We start from the raw sequence: 25,546 nt of genomic DNA on the forward strand, positions 1-25,546 counted from the left end.
AAAGGACCGTGACAAGTATTGGGATTTAAATGCACGAAAAGAAAGTTAATGAAATTCAAATGCATTATCGTGACAATTTTTGGACTCTGACCGTAATTCTCCTTGAGACACAGTGCCCATGCTGGATTCCTTGGCTATCTATACGCAAGTTACTAGCGTCCGAATAGTGTATGTCTATTTAGAAAAATCAAATGAGATTTTCCTTATCAGTCGACGGAAAATATTTTCTATTTCAGTTTCAGGTCTCAGCTAAACAACGAAAAATATTGTCATTTTCCCTGAAAATGTCTTCCTGAAAAACATTCTCCAGAAATATTAGATTTTTCGCTAAACAAACGGACTCTAAAAACCTGAGCATTTGACTTTTGCCGTAAGTCAATCGCTATTTAAAATCAAATCGTCAACCAAACTCCGCAAAATAATTACTAATAAATTTGGTCACGTCACTTTCGTTAGTGATTAATCCACGATGTATAGCCAACTCCACCGTTATACATTGCCGCCATAATATATTGTCGGAGTTGTTGCAAGCTAAGCAGCTATATTTCTAAATATTTAATCTGACTGCTATAAATTCGGTCATATCACTTTCGTTAGTTATAATGCATACTTCTATGTTTCTAGAAATTTAACCTGACAGCTAATTCTAATAATCTCGTCCGACATGTATACATGCCATCTCTATCGGTCTCTTCTTGTGATTTTCATGAGGCTAATTCCAAAAAAAAGTATCAATTTTACGTTGAGTGACAATTCTGATCCAAACTTTTTTTGTCTCAATAAAAATATCAATTTTTACTTGAGTTTTAAATTTAGCCCATGTGATGTGAAATTTTCAAATTGTTCGGATCAAATTTGAGATTTAAGTGAAAGTTGATGATTTTTTATGAAACAAAAAAAGTTTGGGTCAAGATTGTCACTCAAGGTAAAATTGATTTTTTTTTTTAATTAGGCCAATTTCCACGATATGACGCAGTCAAATCCCATGTAATTTCCATCGTCTTCCCTATTTTTATGTTTGTAATATGGAACTGTGGACACATTCAAGATCTTAAGTAATCCCCATATGATGCAAAGATTGTCGTCGTCTAATCAGCGCAGACTAAGACCTTGTCATGCTCAATAGCCGTTTCTAACCCTAAATTAGTTGGTACTTAAGCATAATATAATTAGAGATATTGAAATGACAACACGTATTAAAAGTTTCAATCAGGAGAAGAAGCAGACATTCTTTTATTCTTATTCTTCACGCAAAGTCAAAGGAAATGTGTATTGATGCACCATTGACCTTTTCTTCTGTTGGCACCAGTTTGCTATCACCATTGAACTTGAAGCGTCTGAATTCAAAGAATGTATTGAAAAATGATTATTGATGTAACTATGAGCAAGTTTCAGTCTAACCGATGACGAATTCCCTTAACTTAGGAAAATGCCTAACGAGGGGTTAGATTGGCCGTGGTTTTGAAAAAGTCGAGAATTTATCTTTCTTTTTGTAGAATTTTGTGGGACAACTGTCGAATAATTTAAAAGGGTGAACTATTGAATTCGTATATTATATATATTAGCAAAAGAGCACACACAAATGCGTGTTTACCATAGGAAAAAGTATTTAAAATTTGTGCGGGCCGTGGAGAGAGAAAGAACCTTCAAAGATGCAAATTAGGTTAGGAAAAGAAGTGGTTGATGATAGATTTAAATTCCATTTTGAAAGTAAGATGTTCGTGGGACTAGTCAACAACTATCTTGATTATTCTATTTGATAACATAATTAAGTGTTAAAAATAAAAATAAAAAATAATTTTTTTTTAGCACTTTAAGCTTATTTGATAACACAATCAACAGTGACTACAAAAAATTCAATTAAGTCAAAGAATAACTTAATGGTGGTAATTGAGGAAGGGGTTAATTAATGAATTAAGTAGAAAAAGTAATTGATAGCAATTAGAATCTTACTAATTGAATTGCTAAAACATACCAATAATGCACACAAATCCATGCATGGCAAGAAATCAATTATATTCAGTCATCAATTTTCAGTTATAACTAAACAACTTGTTAGTTCTATTTTTAGCACTTAAAATTATCAACTCGTAAAATTCAGTATTTAAATTTTCAACATTTAATTTTTCAGCTTTATTAAACAAGCCCGAGAGTTTGTCCATTTTGTTGTCATATTATTAATAGCATCATTATACCGTCCTCCACTGTTGGAATCTGAATTCCACCATCCGACACCCTACATGGTTTTGACACCCAAAAATAACTCAAGCTTTGATGGATCGGTTACGGTCCATGGTGGGTTATCGACAAGACAGCTGCAGATTGTCACTACAAATCGGCCACTCGTCATCAATGAGAGAGAATCGGTAAGGATCGGAGATCGACATACGATGAAAGGGTAACGGCTGATTACGAGATCCACGAAAGAGACCGAACCAAATTGTAAGCGCCTATGAATAAGAATGTGGGGTTACCAACAAATCAAGTTAAGGCCTAAAATCTTGAGAGTAGTTACAATTTGTGATTCGAATTATAACCGCTCTCGACAGTTACACTTTGTACAAGGCTATATAAGGCCAAGAAGAGTCAATTGTAAAGCATCCGCAATCAATCACACTTATCAATTTTTCTGCAATTTACTTTGTCGATTCTTTATTCGTTATTATCTTTAGTTCGTAGTTTATCCATACTCATTGTTTCCTATCCAAATCGCCACGGAACCCAATTCACTTCTAAAAACCAAAAATCTAACCATTGGTGAAAGGACTTTCGTTGGCCACTTCTTTTAGTGAAGCACATGGAAACTTTGATTTGTGATGATATATTTACCAAAAAGTTAAGACAAAACATATATAGCGCATATATAGACAAGTTTCTCTTTTTTGAGTTAGAGATTTTCTTGTTTGAGAGAACAATGTTGGAATAATTATTTTCGATTGTGTTCAATAATTATTTGCTCCGCAAAGTTTGGAAAGCTCTTGGTCTTTTGCTCAATCTTTTGTGAGATTATGTGTAAATCGACACGGCAACTATTTAAAATTATAGACTACATGTACTATCTCTCTATTATATGTAAATTATTATTTCTTAAGTCAAAGTTATGAGTTTAAGTGTATCTTCATTACTGACAAAATTATTAGATAAATTATGTTTAGGGTTATTAGTGCGGTACATTATACCGGTCACATTGCTAGAAAATATATGATGACCTTTTTTAAAAAAAAAAAACCAAAAAATTTAAAAATATATATAAAAAAAAAATTGGAATAGGCCGGGTTGACCTAGCCCTCTTCTTTTCCCCTCGCCACGGGCCTAGCCCACTCCATTTTCTTTTTCCCACCTCTTCGCGAGCTGGGCTTGGCCCAGCCCCGCTCCTTCCTTTCTCCTTCCCTTCCCCCGCTGGCCTCTCCTCTGCTTCGCCCTGCTCTTGGCCGTCGAATCGTTGAACGGCCGAGCTTCCTCTGCCGTCCCCATCAGCTAGAGGATGGCCAAGAGAGCACGGCAAGGGACTGGCATTCATGGCCAGTCCCATTCGCCCCCTTTCCCGGCCTCCTTCCTTTCCTCATTCCTCTCCCTCCTGTCTCTTTCCCCTCGACCAGAACAGAGCCCTTGCACCGGCCTAAAATGGCCACAAAAGTCTTCAAGGGGCGTAGGCCGGTGCAGGACATTAAGAGGGGAGATGGGGGACAGACGTGAGCGACCGGCGTCGGCTATATAAGCCAACGAGAAAGAGAGAAAAGCGGCGGCCATTTTTGAGAGAAAAACAGAGAGAGAAATAGAGAGACAAAGAGAAGAACCAGAGAGAAAGAAAGAAGACAGGGCCGGCAAAAGCGGAGAAAGGATGCCAGCTAGCCCCGCCGTTGCCAGCAAATCGGCCGGCGATCTTCGGGAGAGCGCTAGTCACAGAGAAGCTAAAACAGAGCACCGAAAAAAGAGAGAGAGAGATGAGAGAGAATTTAAGGGAAAAAGAGCGAGCCGAGAGAGTTTTGCAGGTCAACAGGGGACGTCAGCAACCTCGTCGCTGCCCGCAGATCGCCGACGACCACCCTAGACGCGCCGCCGACCGGTGAGCTTTATCGGCCTCTTCAATTGCCGTGTTTTCCCTTGTTTTTGTGCACCGGTCGGCCGGGACTCGTGCCGGCCATTTCGCGCGAATCCCGGCCCATGCCGTCGTTCCCCGCAGCCTATACGTCATCGCCAAAGGTAAGGATAGGTCGCTAGAGGACAGCGAGGCCTCGAAACAGGTCGAAAGTTCCTTTTTTAAGTAGTGCTCGCCAGGCGTTCGACAAAATGTCCCAATGAAACAGGTTTGATTTTGGTCACCGGTCGGCGAGCGGGTGGCCGGACGGCAAGCAGGGTGGCTGAAGGAGCTTTGTAGAGGTCCCGGGAGGTGAAATCCGGGACGGATTTGGTCTGGGTGGGCCGGCGAGACGCTGGATCTCGCCGGGTGACGTTCTCGCGTGCCTTAGGCACCCGAGAACCGGTTTGGACCGGCCTGCAGATCGGGTCAGATCGGTATGCAGGCCATCTAAGCCGGTTCGACCCGATCGAATCGACCCTATTTTGTCCATATTCATCGGACCGGGCCCCAACTGGGCCCGATCCGGTCCAGACCCGGGTTGACCTCTCGACCCGGTTCGGATCTGGAGATCTGACCCGGTCAACGCTTTGGGCCGGTCCATTGACCGGGTTGGTTTTGAACCGATCCGGAGATCCGACCCGGGTCAACGAGATGAGTCGGGTCCATTGACCGAGTCAGTTCTGACCGACCCGGATCCGCCTACCCGACCCGGTTGAATATTATATTAATATTTTATTTTTAATTAAAAAAAATTTTAAAAAAATTTCGAAATTTTATTTTCTTTTATAATTAGGAAATAATTTAGAAATTAGTATTTCTATATAATTTTCTAAATCATGTAAATTATCTGGATGTTTTATAAATTGATGTTGCATTCCTATTATGCATGTTTTTTTCCCTAACTATATGGTTGCATAAATTGTCTTATATGCTAAATGTTGTATCCTTAGTTAGGATTAGAACCCTAGGCTACATAATCTTAACTGCTGATTGTTAATTTAATGTCTACGCACCCGCCTGATCACCTAACATGTTAAGAGACAGGTCCAAAAATCAATCCAAACTGCCTGATAAACATTTTCAGAAATGAACAGGGTAAAAATGTACCGAAAGGGCACTAATAACTCGACTAGTGTAACCAAGTTCCCGAACTCATTTAATCTTTGGTTCGTAGGAGTAGGTTGTTTTTCCCGTCACCTTACTTGGGTTTCTAATCAACCCATCGCAAACCGATTAATGACGACTCATAGATAAAAATCACTTGCAGGTTAAAAACCTAAACCCTAAGTCGCGATATGGTATGGGCTTGGGAGAGCTCAAATTAAATCCCAAACCTAGACTTAGCGTATACGAGGCTAGACCCAGTTTTTTGATGTTTAAAAAATCGGAGGTCGGTCGCGACAGTTTCCATCAATTTGATAACATTACATATGAATAAAGATCCATCATAACACAAAAGTACATTATTTTGCGATTACTCCATATGATATTGTGTGAAGTTTATTGATATGGTCCTCCTCCTCCTCCTCCTCCTCCATCTTCATGTGGTCTAGTCATATCGGTAGTTTCAGTCCTAGAGAATCCGAGATCTGCTTCATAAACATGTAAAGCTTAAGCATATGTACCTTTGGCCTTTGCCCTCAAAACTTAGTTAACTTTATTACATCGTCATTCTTAAGTGCATCGACCACAAATGGCAAGGTGATATTGTTGAGGTTATACAATGTCAAGGGGGAGTGGGTGAATAGGTTGTTCAAAAGAACTTTAATAAATTTTCGCGGAATACTTCAAGTTTAACTTTAATTGACATATAAACAGATTGATAATATCATATGCACGATACTTCTATCAAATAGATATTTACAATATTAAATAAATAGAAGATATTGCACACAGATATATAGTAGTTTAGTTTATAACCAAGCCTACGTCCACTCTCTATCACAAATAGTCTCAACCTAGGCTAGAATTCACTAGTAATCTCAAGAGATGTAAATGAAGTAGCAAGTGCCGCTTCAACCCAAAGTTAATAGATCCCGCTATTAATACACCAACCTAGAATTCCCTAGTAATCTCAAGAGATGTAAACAATGTAGCAAGTGCCGCTTCAATCCAAAGTTAATAGATCCCACTCAATACACCAACACTACTTTTACACTTGTACACTTTTCTTATCACTGATTACAGTGAGCAAGATGAACTCTCTATGCAGAGAGTCACAAACATATAATAGCACACTAGTACACCTGAGAGAGAAGTTGATAATAACATAATGCAAGCTTTCTCAATTTCCGCCACCCCCTTAAGCTTGCTTTGATCCTCTTTTATGGACGTTCCACTTCCAATATAACCATTGAAGAGGCTTTAGACGGATCAAGTAGCCGTTGGGTGTTGATAGGAGCAATCATAAAGGTCCAGGCTGTCCGTACAGTATGTTCCTACGGGCAACAATAAGGTTTCCCAATATGGAGTCTGCTGTCACTTTCAAATAATTGTTTTTCTGACTGTTTGAACAAAACCGGCAAAATCTGTTGTGACTTAGCTTCAATCCTCTTGCAACGAATTTCAAGTCTGGTTTATGGCTATTTCGTTTTTGTTTAATGATTAACTGAGATGTATAAGTCATTAACACCTTCCAGGTCATTGACAGAGGCATGATACGTTACTCCTACTCACCTGATATGAAGATATGCCTTTATTCGCAACCCGATGATGATGTCCAATCCATTCTTTGGAAATTGACTTGAAATTTGCTATTCCCAATCTCCAAATTTACTGACTTCTCCTTCTTTAGTTCTTCAGGACTGGTAATGCTCTTCGCAAGCATGGTTTTCGTGATAGGAGCACCATAGGACATTTTCCCGATCTTGTTCTTCAAAACACAATACAAGTGGAGAATGATAGTATGAGGGAGGGAGAATTCAGGACCATTAAGAATTGACCATATTGCAAGAAATGATATCTTTGTTGCCATAGGTTCACAAACGCGACAAATATTTATCATCTTTGGCCGGTCTATGACTATAAAAAATGAGTTTTATCGCCTTTGAGCAAGACAATCTTATTTTGTGTCAAAGGTGACCAACTTTGTCGTTCGTCACCTTTGGTATCAAATTTGTTGCCTTAAAAAAAAAGCGACGGAGCAAGCCACAAATGAAGTACAGTAAAACAAAATTTATTGCGTTTTCCTATGGCAACAATGCATCCAAAGCCACAAAGGCCCTTTTTTTTTTCTGAAGTGCTTCCCCCCCCCCCCCCCCCCATCGTTGTATATTTATGACACTTTTTATAGCAACCGAAGTAGTTAAAACTGATTTTTTTTTCTATATTCATAGCTCTCCTCTTTATGGAAAATCATATATTACTTCAGAGATTGCTTCCTCATGACTAGTTTGGCTAGTAGAGATCCAATGAGATCTTAATCATTCCACAACAGCATATGAGTGTTCAAAAAGATACTCTCACAACAAATAAGTTATCACCCTTGTAGTTTCTCACTTCATAGAAAAGTTTTAGAGCACAAGTCTCAGAAAGAGTTCACCCATGTATGAGCTTCCAAATTATTGCTCCAATGAGTATCTCTGATTGTACCTCTTTCTGTATGCATTTCGTATTTCACTTCCATTATTTCTAGAGGCGGATGCAAAAGTCTAATTTGGTGGCTTGGATAAGAAATTGCATTACCTAACTGATGGGGTGATGCGTGGTGAATTCGTGAGAATGCTGAACCTGCTTGATGGAATGAATGAAAATGTTTGGTGTGATTGAGGGAAAATAACTTTGAAATAGAAGAGTTCACCACCATGGCTTCAGTCAAGAATGAAGAATTTTAAGGTTCACCACCAAAGAGCTGGACAAGGAACCGATGAAATCACTCACTTGGGAAGAATTTTCATAACTATCAACTTTATTTGAATTCTTACAATTGAAACAGACCAATGACATATTAACTTGGAGATATACTCAAACTTGGAAAGCCACTTAATTAGGAGACAACCCTTTAGCCTTGACATAGCCGAATCAGCCTTTCTTCATCTTTTGGAAACTCCATCTTGGATACCTTCTCCCCAGTGGAGTCACTGGATCATGTTATGGCCGAAATTTCCCTTAACTTGCGTAAGTATCGAATGGGATTGGTTGATTGCTGAGGTTTGAGGTGGTCTTATGAGTTGATTATCTTCAATGGAATTTGATTCTCCCGAGTCACGAGTCAAGATATGGAAATTTTATTGAAAACAATGTACATAATTTGATAAAAATAGCATCAAACATGAAAAGGCTAGAGTCGACGACCCTCGTTAGCTCTCCTTAGGCCACTGTTGCTTTTAACCTCTTTTCACCTTCGAAATTTGCATTTTGAGTTCAGTTAGATCTCTATTGCATTTAAATCTGGCTTTACTTAGTTGTCATTTCTAATGACTTTTATCCCAATGTCTCGAAAATTACATGCCACATCAATTAGAGCCAATCGTGGATGCATGGACATGGGGACTTAGCTAACCTCCCTTAAGCTTGCCAGAACATAAATGCAAATTATGGGATTATCTCGCAAGTTGTTTCCTTCTTACTCCCGACTAGAGGGAAAAGTGTTGAAAAAGTCTTAAACCTTTGGCATTTGTGCCAATTTAATCTTAAACCTTTTTTTGGTGCCAATTCAATCATAAAAATTTTATCTTTGTGCCAATTCAGTCATTCCGGCTAATTTTGACCGGATTTTATTGATGTGGACAACTTTTAATAATATTTTAATATTTTTTGAATTTTTAAAATTTTTAAATATTTTTTTTTCTTTTACTTTCTTCTTCCTCCAGCAGGTCGCCAGTCCCGCAATTAGCTGGAGGCCAGGGCCAGCGAGGCTCGCCAGCGGCAACTGGCCGGAGGAAGAAGAAAGGAATAAAAAAAAGAAAAGAAAAGAAAAGAAAAGAAAAGAAAAAGGTTTAGGACTAATTTGGCACAAAAAAAGGTTTATGACTAAATTAGCACAAATGCAATAGGTTTATAACTTTTCTAACACTTTTCCCCCCAACTAGAGCCCGCAAACAATCTTTTCTCACGTGCACAATTTAGTGTTTACCAAATCATGGACAAGACCAATAGGACTTTTAGACTCGATATTCGACTCGGGTAACCAGTCCAGATCAAACTGAACACCCCAGTTTAGAAAACAAAATGCTTTGGAAAGTCTTACTACATTCATCATTTGACCACAATTTTCAACGGGCCAAAAAATTGGAAGCATTTTTGGGGTTTCGAAGCACTAAAGCTCTTCGCTGGCTTCAAGATTTGCTGGTGAACTGTTGCACGGGAGCAATGGGACAAAAGCTCATTTCCAAACGCTCTTGCCGAGACACAAGGCTTGCATGCAGAGGAGTAGTGCGACTCTAGGATGACATGTACGTAAAAAGGGGCATGCCCAAAAAGTTCCTACAAAACCGCTTACCCACTTACATTTGACGATTGAAGTTCGCGAACGATTTTATACCATGAGGAATAAAAAGACAAGCGTTTATTTCGCAGAACATGAATGATTTTAAAAAAAATTCTGAAAATATATCGCCTAAAATAATTAGTCATTGAAAGTATTTTCATTATTGATAACAATTTATGTCTAAATATTTTCATGAACGATGAAATTTTTTTTATTCATTCACGTTTTTAAATAATATAAGTAATCATTTGTAGGAAAATGTTTTTCAAATCTTTCATTTTCCATGAAACGAATGCACCAAAAGAATGCAATGTTTTTTGCAATCAAAGCATCTATTCCTTGCTCCGGCATGGTTATGTTAGGAAACTCCCACTCTTGCCTGGACTAATCAATCCATAGGGATTTTAATTAGTTCAGATTGATGAGAACCAATCCAACTCAGCTCAGTGAGAAATGGTAAGTGCCTGACCATTGTAACAACACGATACTTGAAAGGGGCGTAGATGTAACTATAAAATGAAGTGATGTTTGTGTCACTGGCCGATTGATTGGGATCAGGACCGTGCGGCGAGCCCCTAAGCTAAGCCTTCTTCTAAAGGATTGATTGCTGGCTCACCTGGACCATAGAAAGAAAGAGTTTTTAGAGAGAGAAATTATGGGATAGAAAGTTTTCTATTACTCAAGTGTTGCATTGATACAAATGAGGGGAAGGGCACTCATATTTATACAAGAGTCCCTCTCATTACCACCATTGTTTAACTCTAGATCTAACGGCCGATATTGCATTTCCTCATCTACCAATTACGGACATTTAAGACAAGAACTCTCTAGAACATGGTGCATTTACCGTATTGCCCAAGCCTAGGAATATTCTAGAGGTCTGCGGAAATCCAAGGAGACTAGCCCGGTCTTCTTGGATCGTACATAGTTCTTTGTGCATGGGAAACTTTGGGACCGTGACACATGGGCCTCACTCCGTTAGTGGTCCACAAAGAGACTAAGTTACCCATTCGACTCTAACAATTTGTGTTGTGGTCCACTACATATCGCTCCTCCAAAAAAGTATGAAGGGGTGAAGAAAATTCAGTTCTAAACCTTTTGACAATTCACCAGTTGAATCCTTCCAACTAATTGAATTGGCACAAGTACAATATGCTTAAGACTTTATTAGTAATTTTCCCAATTAAATAATATAGCAACCAATATGGTGATGCCCTAGTGGCCACCGTTTTGAAACAGAACGGGGAAGTGCAGGGTTCAATCCCCACAACTTGTCAATACAGCCCCACAAACCAAAATTTCCAATAGGATAAATTTAGGACCAGTGGAGCAAGGGAAGTTGTCATCCTAGCTTATTCTAATGGACTATGTTGCTCACATATGAAAAAAATAATGCAACACATTATGTACCCCTCAAAAGCATAAGTTTCCACGTAGTTTCTAACTAATTCTAAACTCTGATTGGCTCTATCCATCACATCATTCATAAAAAGAATCTATCTATATATTTATTTCTTTGAACTAGCTAGTAGGGCCGTAAGTACATAAAGAGATAATATCCACAAAATCTCTCAAGTCATATATGTCACTTGGGCTAATCCCCCAAAAAACTCAAATTTTAGTTCTAATTCCAATTCTGCCCTTAATCTTTTTTTTGAAATTTCTTTTCCAAAAAATCCTAAACTTATTGCACTTTTGCGAATTTAGTTTTAAACCTTTTAATTGTGACAATTGAGTTCTAAATATTTTAACTTTTTGCCAATTAAGTTCATTCGGCCAATTTTGATCCAATTGCTAATGTGGATGCTAGCCATCTTACGTGGTACGACCGGTGCTTACGTGGGCAATTTTTAATAATTTTTTAATTTTTTTTCAATATTTTATTAATTTTTTTATTTTTCCCTTTTTTTCTTTTCAACACCGTTTATGCCACATAAGACGGCCATGCGTCCACGTCAGCAATTCGATTAAAATTAGTTGGATGAACTCAATTGACAAAAGTGAAAATGTTTAGGATTCAATTGACACAATTAAAATGTTTATCACTAAATAATATGTTTTTGACATTTTGGATAATTTTCCCCTTTTTATTGTTTGAAAAAGAAATCACCAATTTTCACTATGGTCTCAAATCTGCCCACGCGTCCAAGAGTCACCATTGACTTCTTCAAGATTATCAACATCAGGAGGTTGCTGTTGTTTCATATAAAGGCGAGAGTCTTGACAAAGATGTGGGTTCCGATAATAAACCTCTAATTGACCCCAATGTTGATTATATCGACTAAACTAGTGACGATTTTTTAATGTGTGGATAGATTTGAGACTAGAACGACAGTTTGGGCTTTTTCAGACAATAAAAAAGGTTCAGGCGAACCTAAAGTTGATGATTTTTTAGGGGATTCAGGCCCGCGTCACTCTACCCATCACATGTTATTTTGTTTACCGCATCGAAGAACGAGTAAACTCGAAATTCAGTTGACCCAACTGAAACAATCATAAACAATTGAGAGAGATCGAGGAGGATGAAGTCCACCCATTCGCGAGGCAGAAGGGTTTTACCTGTTCAAATATTCTCACAGGTTGTTAGCATAGCAATGGTCAAAGTCCTACAAGGTTGGTGGCCATTAGGAAAATGCGTGCATCACTTGTGGCCCCATTCACCTATTCATCAAACTTCAGACGGACCTATCCCACTAAAAATTAGCTCCAAATTAGAAAGAAAAATTATAAAATAAAAAAGTTGATCTTTTCAACCAAATAAAACCGGGTCTTAAAGCTGCGTCACGAAAGCGTCACTCCCACAAAGCAAACAAAAGGCCCATTATCATATAGCAATCGAAGGCCAATTGGAACGCGACCCTGCTTGGTAGAGAGATTGGGGTTTGAAATCAAACGGAAATCACGTTATCAAATAGCAGTTCTAGTATCCGAACCAAAAAAAAAAAAACACAAATATATATTTGTATTTATATTTATCTGTATATATAGGTTGTAGTAGGTGAAGGCCGGATGGTGTCCTGCTCAATCATGACCCACACTTTCCGTCTAGGTCATTGGTAGGTGAAGTCCTACGTGGCGCAACGTCGTTGGCCATTGTCTAAATATCACTGTTTTGTCTGAAGCTGATTTCGTTTTATTCGATCTAAGCAGAATCACTAAATGTCCAAATAACGCATGCACGCGTCATGTATCCGCAATGATATCTCATCACCATATTAGGAAAGAACAACTTGATGAGATAAGATTGGTTCGAATGTTTTTAAATGCGTGTCCAATCGGGCCGATTCATATTTGTACTGTGATTAATGAGCCTTGACTATATTTAACGATAGAAAACGGAATGTGGTGAATAAGGATCGAACCTACTGTTTTTCGAGATTGAACGGGAAATGAAACCATCATATTGTCGGGCTCAATGAGTATTTCAACACTGCTTCTTACATGCGAACCGGATCGGAAGTAACACAATCAAAATTTGAAAGGGTAGAACCCTTCTACCCTTTAAAAAAAAAGAAGAAGAACGTCTGATTCGATACCATATTTGAATGTCCGGCTCGCTCAGGGTGACGTGGGATTAACGTCTGATTCGGGAGGGGGGCTGCCGGCTTCGGTAGGTGAAATCCTACGTGGCACAGCATTGCTGGCCAAAGTCAAAACGTGGCATGCACTAAATAATTCCATAAGGGCAAAAAAAAGAAGGAAAAAAAGGAAAAAAAAGAAAGAAAGAGGAAAACAATGATCTTTGTCTTTCCTTCTTTCCTTCCCAAGGTGTGGTAGGTGATGCCTCGAGACCCACTCAATATTCTCTCCTCGTCCTCCAATCACATCTTGCCATGTACGCACGACCCCGACAATCAAAGATGCCACAAATTAAGGGCGTGAATAATAACTATTTTGTTCTAAAAATTAATTTCTGGCTAAAATATTTTTTTATTTTTACTCCATGATAAGGTTCTGAGCTAAAATATACGTTTGATAACGATACAAAATTTCTATTTTTGAAATAGAAATTCGTTTAATAACAGTATAAAATTTCTCCCTCTTGAGGGGTCGGCGAGCCGGAGGTGGGGGACGGTGGGTGGTGGCAGGAGGCGACCAGCAACGGGAGGCGGGCAGCGACAGGAAGTGGCTGGCATTGGGCAATGGAGGAGGACAGTGGACAACGGCGGAGGATGACGATAGGAGGCAGGCAGTGACAAGAGGTAGCTGGCATTGGGCAACGGAGGCGGGGTAGTTGGCGGCGAAGGAGAGCGACGGTAGGCAATCGGCAATGGAGGACAACGACGATGGGAGGCAACCGGTGGGTGGACAGCGATGGGAGGTGGGGCGATGTTGGGCGGTGACGGGAGGTGGATAATGTTGGGCGGCGATGGGAAGCAGGTGGCGGTGGGAGGTGGCCAATGTTGGGCGGCGGCAGAGGACGACCAGCGGCAGCCAATAGTGGGAGACAGCCGGCTTTGGGCAGCGGAGAAGACAGACGGCGGGAGGTGGCCGGCAGTGGAGGATGGTAGCGGATGGGGACGAACAACGGTTAGCGGCTACGAGAGGCGACCGATGGAGACGGTGGGGCGGCAGGTGGGCGGCTGGCTAGCAGTGAGGGCAAGTGATGATAATAGTTTTTATTTTTAATAGAAATAGAAAAATAAAACAAATTTATTTTTGATTTCTGTTCAAAACCTATTTCTGGAATAGAAATTTGATCCAGTAATAGAAAAATGAAATTGCGTCATCAAACGAATTTTTGTTCCAAACCTAATCCTGAGAACAGAAAAATTGAAAAACAAAAAAACATAATGCTTATCATGTGCGCCATAAGTTCTCGCGACGCATGGCAGCGCCCTATTGGCCTGGCCCCCAGGCAGTAGCTGCAATGTATCTTCTCCCCCACTGTCCCGATCGAGTGAGTGAAATGACCAAAATACCCCTGTCGAGAGGGCCGGAATTCGTCCACCAGCTCCCTCCTAACCCCGCACCGACTCGTGTATATTACCCGCAACCCAAGACTCAAACCAAACCTCAGGGAAGGTACAGGCGCCACCACCAAACGCTCACCTTCTCACCTCCTAATCTCTCTCCCTCCCTCCCTCTACCCCTCTCCAATCATCCTCCGCCGCCATGACAATGGAGGCTAAGCCGCTGGACCAGCCCCGCGAGTTCATCTTCCGCTCGAAGCTCCCCGACATCCACATCCCCGACGACCTCACCCTCCACGGCTACTGCTTCCAGCACCTCTCCGAGTTTGCCGACCGCCCCTGCGTCATCAATGGGGCCACCGGCCAGACCTACACGTATGCTGAGGTCGAGCTCACGTCCCGCCGGATCGCCGCAGGGCTGGACGGGCTTGGCGTTGGCCAGGGGGACGTGATCATGCTGCTCCTCCAGAACTCCCCCGAGTTCGTGTTCGCATTCCTCGGCGCGTCCTGCCGGGGTGCCATCAGCACGACCGCGAACCCGTTCTACACCCCTGTGGAGATTGCGAAGCAGGCGTTGGCCTCCCGGGCCAAGGTGGTGGTCACGCAGGCCGCGTACGCCGAGAAGGTGAGGCCGTTCGCGGAAGAGAATGGGGTCAAGATCGTGTGCATCGACGCCGCGCTGGAGGGCTGCCTGCACTTCTCGGAATTGATGCGGGCGGACGAGAATGCCGCCCCCGCGGTGGAGATAAGCCCGGACGATGTCCTGGCGCTGCCCTATTCGTCGGGCACGACGGGGCTTCCGAAGGGGGTGATGCTCACGCACCGGGGCCAGGTGACCAGCGTGGCGCAGCAAGTTGACGGAGACAACCCAAACCTGTACTTACACAAGGAGGACGTGATCCTGTGCGCGCTCCCCTTGTTCCACGTATATTCCCTCAACGCAGTGATGTTCTGCGCGCTCCGCGTCGGTGCGGCGATCCTGATCATGCAGAAGTTCGAGATCGTGGCGCTGCTGGAGCTCGTGCAGCGGTACCGGGTGACGATCCTGCCCATCGTCCCGCCAATCATGCTGGCCATCGCCAAGAGCGCCGAGGTGGACCAGTACGACCTCTCGTCGATCCGGACGGTCCAGTCGGGCGCGGCCCCGATGGGGAAGGAGCTTGAGGACACCGTGCGAGCCAAGCTGCCGAATGCCACGCTCGGACAGGTGAAGATCCGCTCTTCCTCTTTGCTTTAATACTCCCGACATATTACTACAGTTATGATTTATAAATGCGTGGTACGATAGCATCGTCGAACGGCGGATGAAATTGGATTTGGAACCATAATTATCGGCCAAAATCACGCGACCTGAATAGGAAGTTTCATTTCTGAACTGGGTCCGCGATCGAAATCTTTCAGCACCCGGTAAAGACGTGGGCTCCTAGAATTTTTTGTAGTATAGTTATTCAAAATGAGACAAGAACGTAGATTCTAATTCTTCTTTTAATTATGTGTAAGGTATATTTTCCATCGACTGGACATGTTGTGACAGGAGGGAGGCAACTTGGTCAGAGTGGTGACAAGTGTGTACGACCGTGTTGTTTAAGCTTTAGGAGTTAAAGACTTTCTCGTGGTGTGGTTTTATGCTTATCCTCTCTTGGGTAGGACCCGTTTTAACATAAGAAGACGTTTTTACCGTAGTTAGGTGGGAAAATTTCTGCGTTAGAGAGAGCCTGCTGCAATAATTTGGTTCACATACATCTTTTTCTGGGTATCTTCCGCATCTATGTGATAGGCATGGCAGATCATGTGCACATCATATTCGATCCCGCCATAGACGCACGAATCCGAAACGGGATTTAGATCTATCCCTAGCGCGATTCGAGGTTCAAAGAGGCAACCTCCACTAATTAGATCTTTAAATGGGTAGTCCATCGATGGCCCCTTCAGTCTTTTTTGGAGTCAAAGCAGTTACATCCCCCACTTTTGGGTCAACCCTAGCTTTGTCGTCCCTTCCCTATTGCCAATTCAACCAAATCTCCAAATGCAAGGGCAGAGATGAGCAGTTGAAAGTAACAAGGAGAGGGAAATAAATGAGACAGTTACTGCTCATTGATCACATACCAAATAAATCGATCCATCCCCATCATTTACCCTATTAATTACCATTGGGAAACTGCCCCCGCTTGGGGCATTGCCATAAACCTAGCTCATGCAAATAATCAGTAATTAGTAATAGTAAAGTTATTTCCTAATTTGTCATTTTTTATGCCGCTTATAAAAATGACTCGGTAGACAGAAACTAAGAATGGAAATTTTATCATACATTATCATCTAAACTCTGTTTGCGTGCACTTATTAGCTATGCCAACTATGCATAGAATAAAAGCTTTGTGAATCTTATTAGTGTTCTTTCTTTCTAATTATGCGATATGCGAAAAATGCGCAGGGCTATGGGATGACGGAGGCGGGCCCGGTGCTGGCAATGTGCCTGGCATTTGCGAAGGAGCCGTTCGAGATCAAGTCGGGCGCGTGCGGGACCGTCGTGAGGAACGCCGAGATGAAGATTGTCGACCCGGAGACTGGCGCTTCACTCCCCCGGAACCAGGCCGGCGAGATTTGCATCAGGGGTCACCAGATCATGAAAGGTACGCATCATCGACACCACCCGCCATTTCCATATTCCAAGTTTCTTTCCCTCTTTTCTTGATGGTCTCGTTGAAAAAGGAATATAAAAAAAATTAAGGGAAAATTCCAAAATGGTACTTTAAGTGGACTCATTTTCTCAAAATGGTACCTGAAGTGAACATTGTCTCAAAATGATACCTGAAGTGGCCAAATCGTCTCAAATAAGGGCCTAAAGTAGCCAAATCGTCTCAAATAAGGACCTTTGGCCAGTCAGTGACTATTTTGTTGCCGAAGAAGAGGTATTTTAGTCAAAAAACACATAAGTGTACATATATTTTTTATTTTTTTTCACTTTCGTTTTCTTTTCCTTTTTTTCTTCTTCCTCGGCGGTCACTGTGCATGGCTGGCGATGGCCATAGGCGAGGACCGCCCTCACCGATGTTGGGCGAGGGCCACCTAGCCCATGTCAGTGTTGGGCGAGGGCCGCCCTATCTGGCATCGAGCGAGGGTCCCCTCGCTTGGGCTGGGTGGGCGGGGACAACCCTCGCTAGATCCGACGAGGGCAACCCTCGCCCGACGCTGGCAAGGGCGAGGGCGACCCTCGCCGCCCCAGGCGAGGGTGGCCCTCGCTCGATGCCGGTGAAGGCAACCCTCGCCAGATCCGGCTGGGCTGGCGTGGGTGACCCTTGCCTAACGCCGGTGAGGGCGAGGGCGATCCTCGCCAGCCTAGGCTAGGGTGGCCCTCGCCTGACGCCGGCGCGGGCTGGGAGGGCCCTTGCCTGAGGCTGTCGCCGGCCACGCGCAATGACCGTCGGGGAAGAAGAAAAAAGGAAAAGAAAAAAGAAAAAGGAAAATAAAAGGAAAGTGAAAAAAAATAAAAATATATATACTTATATGTTTTTTGACTAAAATACCCCTTCTCCGGGAACGAAATAGTCACCAGCCGGCTAAAGATTCTTATTTGAGACGATTTAACCACTTCAAGCTCTTATTTGAGACGATTTGATCACTTCGGGTACCGTTTTGAGACACTATTCATTTCGGGTATCATTTTGAGAAAATGAGTCTACTTGGGGTACCATTTTGGAATTTTCGCAAAAATTAATGATGAGTGGTTCGATTCTCAATTTGACGGGTCTCGTGGGCGACAATAACTTCCTTAGGTCCTTCTTGCAAGATTTCTTCGCGTTTAATCATATTTAACAATCGGGTCTATGACTTCATGATGCGTGAGGTTTTAGGGTCTTTACCAAGAAATTATCTCCTTAGATATGACTAATCGAACTAGACCTTTCCTATCTTGGTTCAAATGGCTACACTCGAGCATAATCTCTTGAAGAGCACCACGTACTAGGAACACGTACTTGTGTGTTTCGATAATTACCCAATTCGGGAATTAGAGGATAGTCATATTCACCGAGGTTGATTGAGTGCTCGGGCAATTTTCCGATCCTGGAAAAAAAATTGGGGAAAATCCTAAATATTGAAAGAGTCAGCCCATGGGTAGTTTACTAGCAAAACGGAGATACGAAAGGTTTACAATGACACCAAGAAGTGGCTGAAAATTCCGGCCAATATTTTCTTCTAATATATTTAATAATTCCAATTGTAATTTTTTTTATTTCCCCTACCATTGCAAACTTTGACTTTTCGGACAAAAAAAAAAAAGCGAATAATGGGATTAGCTTGACTTGTGGCAAACGGGAGTTGGTGGGAGAGAGGATCAAGAGGGGCCTGAATAGTCCTTTTCTCTTTTGAAACCAAAGAAATTGACTTCTTAATGATGATCATCTAGAAGCCTAAAGTAAGATGGTCCAAGCGACCATCAAAATCTCAATTAACGTTTTGTTTATTACATCACAATGCGGATTAAGAAGTAGCCGGAATTCGGTATTTCTAATTTACTTAGTGATTTGAGAAAATGTTATTGACGATTAATTTAAAATCAATTTTGTCATGTTGGACCCACTTTTTTTATTTTCTATATCCACTAGTTAATTAGTATATAACTCAAAACAAGAAGCAATTAGTGAAGATTCTTTTTTGGATTTACTTTTCAAGTGGGTATCCATCCAGCAGGACACATGGGAAGTCATTGCATTTCTGTTTATAAATAGCGACATAAGTGGATCATAGGAGCATAGAAAGACACTCATCATCATTGATTGCAATAATTTCATAGATTTTGCATCAAATGCGGGCATTGGAGAGTGAGTTTATCTCATATAATTTTGTGCACTACTTATTCAGTTGCATGATTTTGGTTTAAGTATTCCTCTGATTTTAACTCATCTTGTCATCATGATGTATGAACAAAAGGTTGTTCAACGATACATAACCTAAGGAATCGTGGTTTAAATTGCTTAATGTAGGTAATAAAAATGCCCCAGAACATTTAATTCTTGAAAAAAGATTATTGGGTATATTTAGATTTAACCCAAGTTCACTGGATGCATTATATATTCAATAAACCATGAAGAATTATATAATTATTTTATCTTGAGCACATTTACAAAGACACCCTCACCTACGTCGAAGCACTAACGTGAAGAATCATTGGTGTTAGAAAAGCGGGGGGCCTTGTTGGGTCACCTGTGAATGATTTTTGGCACACACTTTAATAGCCTTGTCATTGTGGACAATGTTTAGTGGTCCGACGTCGTTATTATTTTCTGTCTTCAGGTTATCTGAACGACCCCGAGGCGACCGCGAGAACCATAGACAAAGAAGGGTGGCTGCACACCGGCGACATCGGCTACATCGATGATGACAACGAGCTCTTCATCGTCGACCGGCTGAAGGAGCTCATCAAGTACAAGGGCAACCAAGTCGCTCCGGCCGAGCTAGAGGCAATGCTGATTGCACACCCAAATATTTCGGATGCCGCCGTTGTACCGTAAGTGTCCTACGCTCGACCGCATGGTGTCCAATATTTTCGCAAGTTTAGTACAAAATTTTCGGGATATAAACATATATATATTTCTTATAAAATTTATATTTTCTTTTTGGGAATTATCAGGATGAAGGATGAGGCTGCCGGTGAGGTTCCTGTGGCATTCGTGGTGAAATCCAATGGTTCCATAATCACTGAAGACGAAATCAAGCAATACATTTCAAAGCAGGTATATCAGATTTCTCTTTAGAAGTGTCGATTCTTTCACCAATTGAATTTTATTTTTGGTGAAGTTATAGATATGTCTCTTCAATTAAGACATTCACATGGGACTGAGTTAGAAATTTACTGGCTACAAAATTTTTTTTTTGGTCTATTTTTGACCGACTATATTCAAAAATATGCTTTTTGGAATAATGTTCCCATGCATAGATGTTAGGGCACGCTGAGGTTAGTTGCTTATCGGCCAGCACTGGGTTTGATTTGACCAAATACTCATGGGGGGAAAGTTAGGTAGTTCCCCTATTTTAAATCATGATTTGCCATAAAGAAAATGCACTTTTTGAATTATTGTGGACCGACCCCAAATTAAATTCCCTGCCAACTATAATGTGTCTAGAGGGGGGGGGGGGGGGTGCATTAGATGTTGACTATTCGCCGATTATGTAGGTTCTCCATAGCTGTCCAACATCCACTTTTCATCTAATTTCCATTTTTTTTAACTCGATCTGTCTCCAACATGAAGGGTTGACTAATCTATGATTGCAAAATTCTAATTCCTTCTGAACACATGGAGGCTCTAAACGAGGAAATGAACAAGTATTTCCATTTTTAGGGTTTTGGAGTTTGTATTTGAAATGATTAAAATTGTTTAGTACTATTGAAGTTCATATTTAAGTATGTTGTACCATAGGTATGTTTCCATTTTCATTCCACAATACATGTTAAAATCGGGTGAAACAGTTTCATCCGGCGGCCAGTTACGGCTAGGAAACATTTTATCTGACACTTTTATAAAAACCTATTTTAACCGTTGTAACTGTTGCAACGATGAAATTTAGAAGTATTAAGACTGAGGACATGGTTTTTATTGCTTCCTACAGGTCGTGTATTACAAGAGAATCAATCGGGTTTTCTTCACGGACGCAATTCCGAAGGCCCCCACCGGCAAAATCTTGAGGAAGGACCTAAGAGCAAAGTTGGCCTCTGGTGTTTATGATTAATATCTCACGACCTTTTCTTTTTTCGACCATGCCCTTGTACTTTGCTTAAACCCGCGGTAGGTGAAATGAATAGAACCTCTTTGGAGGGGCCAAAAATGGAGGGGGGGAAAGACACATGTAAATGATTTGACTTTTCATGATATTGTAATGTATTTATTGTTTCAAGTCCGAATTAGACAAGTGCTTAAGGCTATTTTTTCGGGTTTTTTTTAATGTATATTAATTGCGGACATCACAATATAGTGTACAACATGCTTTGAGATTGATGAATTACAAGATTGGAAGAACTTCGAAAATATTAACGTGTCGATGTCGATGTTTATGATTTTGGAAAAATGTGGGTGTCTTGCTCTTCATTAAATTACGATTGTACAATTGTGTAGAATCACTACCGGTGAAGCGTAGATAATTGAAGACACTTGAGGGAAAAAAAATTAGTCAAATTATGATAGAAAATGTATCAGCTAAGTTCACCAGTTGTATACGCAGGGACTTGAATCGTCCTTGGACAAAGAGCTAAGCAGCCTTTATCGGCCGGCCGAAGTAAAGACAAAAATCATTCGGGCCACCAAAATTAGGACTGAGATGAATTTTCCCACCAAAATTATGAGGGCCTCTAAATTGCTTTGATACCGGTGGAGTGAGCTAGGACCAGTATATATAAAAACGAAATCAATTCTACTAGGCCCAAATAGAAGAAATCCTTGGGATTTGAAATTGACGATGCTTCTTCTGAGCTACAGGAGCTCGAGCTCAACTGGCAAATTTGGCTTGACTCAATTCTTTCTCTAAAGTTACAAGTTTTGAGGTTATCGTTACTAGGGGTGAGCATGGTTTCGGAGTAGAACCGAAAATTGAAAAACCAGACCAATGGGAACCTTTCTAGTTCTTGGTTCCATGGTATGCAGTATAAGTTTCAAGCCCTACAAATTGGAGAATTTGTTTTGACGGACAGATTCCAAGTTCATCAGAATAAGTTTTTTGTATTTTTCTTGGTATATGTCTTCATGTGATTCCGCGGCATTTCATGGCATCCGATAATAAGTGCATAATCTGGAATCACTAGTTTGAGCTTTCATTTCATGACTTAGACTTTTACTTTGTTAATGTTTCATATTCTTTGTATGGCTAAATATAGGTTATGGTCAATGGATTATAGCAGCAAGTAGTTATCATTAAAAGTAGAACTTGGGTAGACCCTAGAACCGACCTAGTTTCAAGGTATGCATGGTAAGTTTCAGGTTTCAAAAGATATGGAAGAGTTCTAACGGATAGGTTCTAGGTGAAACCTGTATAGAATCTAAAACTGTTCACCCCTAATCATGACAAGTAAAGCATCACGTCCCAAAATAGTTGGACCAAGTAGCTCACGAGCCTAATTGGCTAACTTTGAGTGCCCAGTCGCGTGAAAAATTGGCAATTGGCCTACCATATGATGGCTTCCAATTGAATTTTTATCTTTTGTCAAATTTGAGTGAATTTTGACTTCCAATTTCATTCATGTCATCCTATTCACGTTGAAACAACCCAACATGTTCTGCGTGGGTCAAGTCTTCAAAAGATTTACTCTAGTAACCATGTGAAATGGTAGCTATTTGGGTGTCTTTACTTGTGAATAACATAAGAAAGTCTTGCCAATATGATACGCGAGATAATAGGAGTCACAAATTCCCACATTTAAATGATGTCCTCTGCAATGTTAACCTGTGTCGTTCAACAATACTTCTTCGGCTAGATATGTAGTTTGGTTCACTCCTACCCCATTCATCATCCTGAAAACCGGCTCAGTGCTGAATCTTGTCTCAACTCTCTCGACTCGACAATCATTCCTCGCCATTGTCCAATTGCGTATGGGCCAAGTCCGTCCATGTGGCCAAATCTCCCAAATGACTACTTTGAGTAACAACTTGAGGATGTGATCGTGAAGGAGGGGTGATTTCTTATGAATCAATCAATAGGATCTAAACTGATCGTTGCTATTACGTATCACGCACAACGTCCAAATGCGAAGGGGCACATGCACGGTTCGCTTGTCCGTGGTCAATTGTTAATAAAGTTCTTCTCATATATTGATAAAAAATAAAAATAAAGTGCGAGCGATGTACATGAAGAACGCTACCAATCTATGAAGGTTTGAGTAGTTGCACTACCTTAAAATGTTTTGTAAGCAATTTCCTTTTTTGCAAGAGGATACAATTTATTGGTTTGAGATGCACCCCCTTAAAAATAAGAAAAACTAATTACATCATCTGCGCTTTACACAAACAGATTTGTATATATGAACTTTTATTTATGTTGGGCATATATATGGTCACTTGTGTAATCATAGGAATGTTGTCACATATGTCATTTCTATCAAATTTGTGTTGGACATATAGAAGGAAAAAATTTGTAAAGTTAATCATACAAAAAGAAGCATGGAAAGTAAACTTAAAATTTAGTTACAACCGAAAAATGAAAGAAAAATTAGAAAAGAAGGATTACTATTAGCATACTTGAGAATTCAATTGATTTTTTTATAGTGAATTTGGATACTGTCATATTATTTAAATAATTTTTTCAATTTTTCAATGGCTAATCTAAAACTCAAAAAGCGGCTTGGAAATTTGAACTTAAAATTTAGTAGCAATCTAAATATGATAGAAAAATTAGAAAAGAAGAGTTACTATTAGTATAATTGAAATTTTATTTTATTTCATTTTAGAGAATGTGGATACTGTCATATTATTTAAATGCAATTGTCGTTTAATTTTTCAATGGCTTTTATTTTTAAATCAAGTGGATTTGTTTTTTATTTTTTTATTACCATATATCCTTTATTTTAGTATGCTTCGCTTTATTTTCGGATTGAGTGGATTTCTTCAACCAGTAAAAATTCTCTTATAATTTGATATATTTCATTAACTTGAATTTAATTGAATATTCTTAGTATCATGAGATAAGATCAAAATAACATGCATTTTCAAAATTCAAAAAAAATTTCAAATTGGGTAATTTTACTATCATGAGAATCCATCCAATTTTTAATAGAAGAGACAAAAGTTGGCATGTAACATATCAAGCAGTTAAATTTTAGGGAAAAAAACCACCAAAAACCCCAAACTTTCCCACTTGTGACACATTTACCCCGAACTTTTTTTTGTGACACCAAAAACCCCAAACTTTGTTATTTGTGACACATTTACCCCGATATACATTGTCCATGGACATTTTCATCTTTTAGCTTTTCTTTTTCTTTTTACTTTTTTTTTTTTCTTTCCGGCGAGGGGGCCCTCGCCGGCGTCGGCGAGGCCGCCCTCGCGGATCCGGCGAGGGCCGCCCTCGCCGGCGTCGGGCGAGGCTCGCCCTCGCTCGCCGAGGCGAGGCGAGGCTCGCCGGCGTCGGGCGAGCCTCGCCCGACCTCGCCCAGCCGCAGGCGAGGCTCGCCCGGACGCCGGCGAGCCTCGCCCTTGCTCGCCTAGGCGACGGCGAGGCTCGCCCGACGCCGGCGAGCGAGGGCGAGGCTCGCCCGACGCCGGCGAGCCTCGCCCTCGCCCGGGCGAGGAGGGCGAGGGCCGGCGAGGCTTGGGCGAGGAGGGCGAGGAGGGCGAGCCTCGCCGGCGTCGGGCGAGCCTCGCCTCGCTCGCCCGGCGAGGGCGAGCCTCGCCCTCACTCGCCCAGGGAGAGGCGAGGCTCGCCCGACGCCGGCGAGCCTCGCCTCCTCACCCTCCTCGCCGGGCGAGGCGAGGCTCGCCGACGCCGGCGAGGCTCGCCCTCCTCGCCCAAGCCTCGCCGGCCTCGCCCTCGCCTGGGCGAGCGAGGGCGAGCCTCGCCCGACGCCGGCGAGGGCGGCCCTCGCCCGACGCCGGCGAGGGCCCCCCTCGCCGGATCCGGCGAGGGGCCCTCGCCGGAAAGAAAAAAAAAAGTAAAAAGAAAAAGAAAAAGCTAAAAAGACGAAAATGCCCATGGACAATGTATATCGGGGTAAATGTGTCACAAATAACAAAGTTTGGGGTTTTTGGTGTCACAAAAAAAAGTTCGGGGTAAATGTGTCACAAGTGGGAAAGTTTGGGATTTTTGGTGGTTTTTTCCCTAAATTTTATTGTTCGAACGTGGAAGATGTAGAAAAAAAATGCCATGTATCTTGTCACATGGCATCACATAGGTAATGTAAACTGCTACTTGATGAGTACGTGAACAATCATTCACTCAACTTCGGCATTTACTATATATAATATACTTAGAAAAATACAAAAGAACAAATTAGCCCTACACTACTTTGATCGTACTCGGTCTGTGCAACCTTCGAAGACTCATCTTGGAAAAGGTTAGTTCGCGGCACTCGCTGGTGGTGACACCCAATGGCACTTGTTAAGATGATATGGACTATACAGGGACACTTGTGCAGCATCCTTAATA

General features: G+C 41.4%; 1 protein-coding gene across 1 annotated transcript; it reads left to right on the forward strand.

The window, feature by feature from the left end:
* Positions 1-14,461: 14,461 nt before the first annotated feature.
* On the forward strand, positions 14,462-21,185 carry LOC115679402 (4-coumarate--CoA ligase 2-like). The gene is made up of 5 exons (XM_030602990.2): positions 14,462-15,629; positions 16,854-17,052; positions 19,715-19,928; positions 20,052-20,154; positions 21,029-21,185. Exons 1-5 carry the CDS (start codon positions 14,625-14,627, stop codon positions 21,146-21,148), a joined length of 1,641 nt encoding a protein of 546 aa, XP_030458850.1. The 5' UTR covers positions 14,462-14,624; the 3' UTR covers positions 21,149-21,185.
* The last annotated feature ends 4,361 nt before the right edge of the window (positions 21,186-25,546 follow it).

Source organism: Syzygium oleosum, unplaced genomic scaffold (assembly GCF_021117445.2).
Source record: "Syzygium oleosum isolate NSW1041296 unplaced genomic scaffold, Sole_v2.1 Sole_v2.04, whole genome shotgun sequence".
Taxonomy (NCBI): domain Eukaryota; kingdom Viridiplantae; phylum Streptophyta; class Magnoliopsida; order Myrtales; family Myrtaceae; genus Syzygium; species Syzygium oleosum.

Bases quoted from the DNA above. Each gene is read 5' to 3' on its own strand.
- LOC115679402 (XM_030602990.2), top strand. From the start codon at position 14,625: ATGACAATGGAGGCTAAGCCGCTGGACCAGCCCCGCGAGTTCATCTTC. The intron at 15,630-16,853 runs GTGAAGATCCGC...AAAAATGCGCAG, and splicing joins CGAATGCCACGCTCGGACAG to GGCTATGGGATGACGGAGGC. The intron at 17,053-19,714 runs GTACGCATCATC...TTCTGTCTTCAG, and splicing joins GGGTCACCAGATCATGAAAG to GTTATCTGAACGACCCCGAG.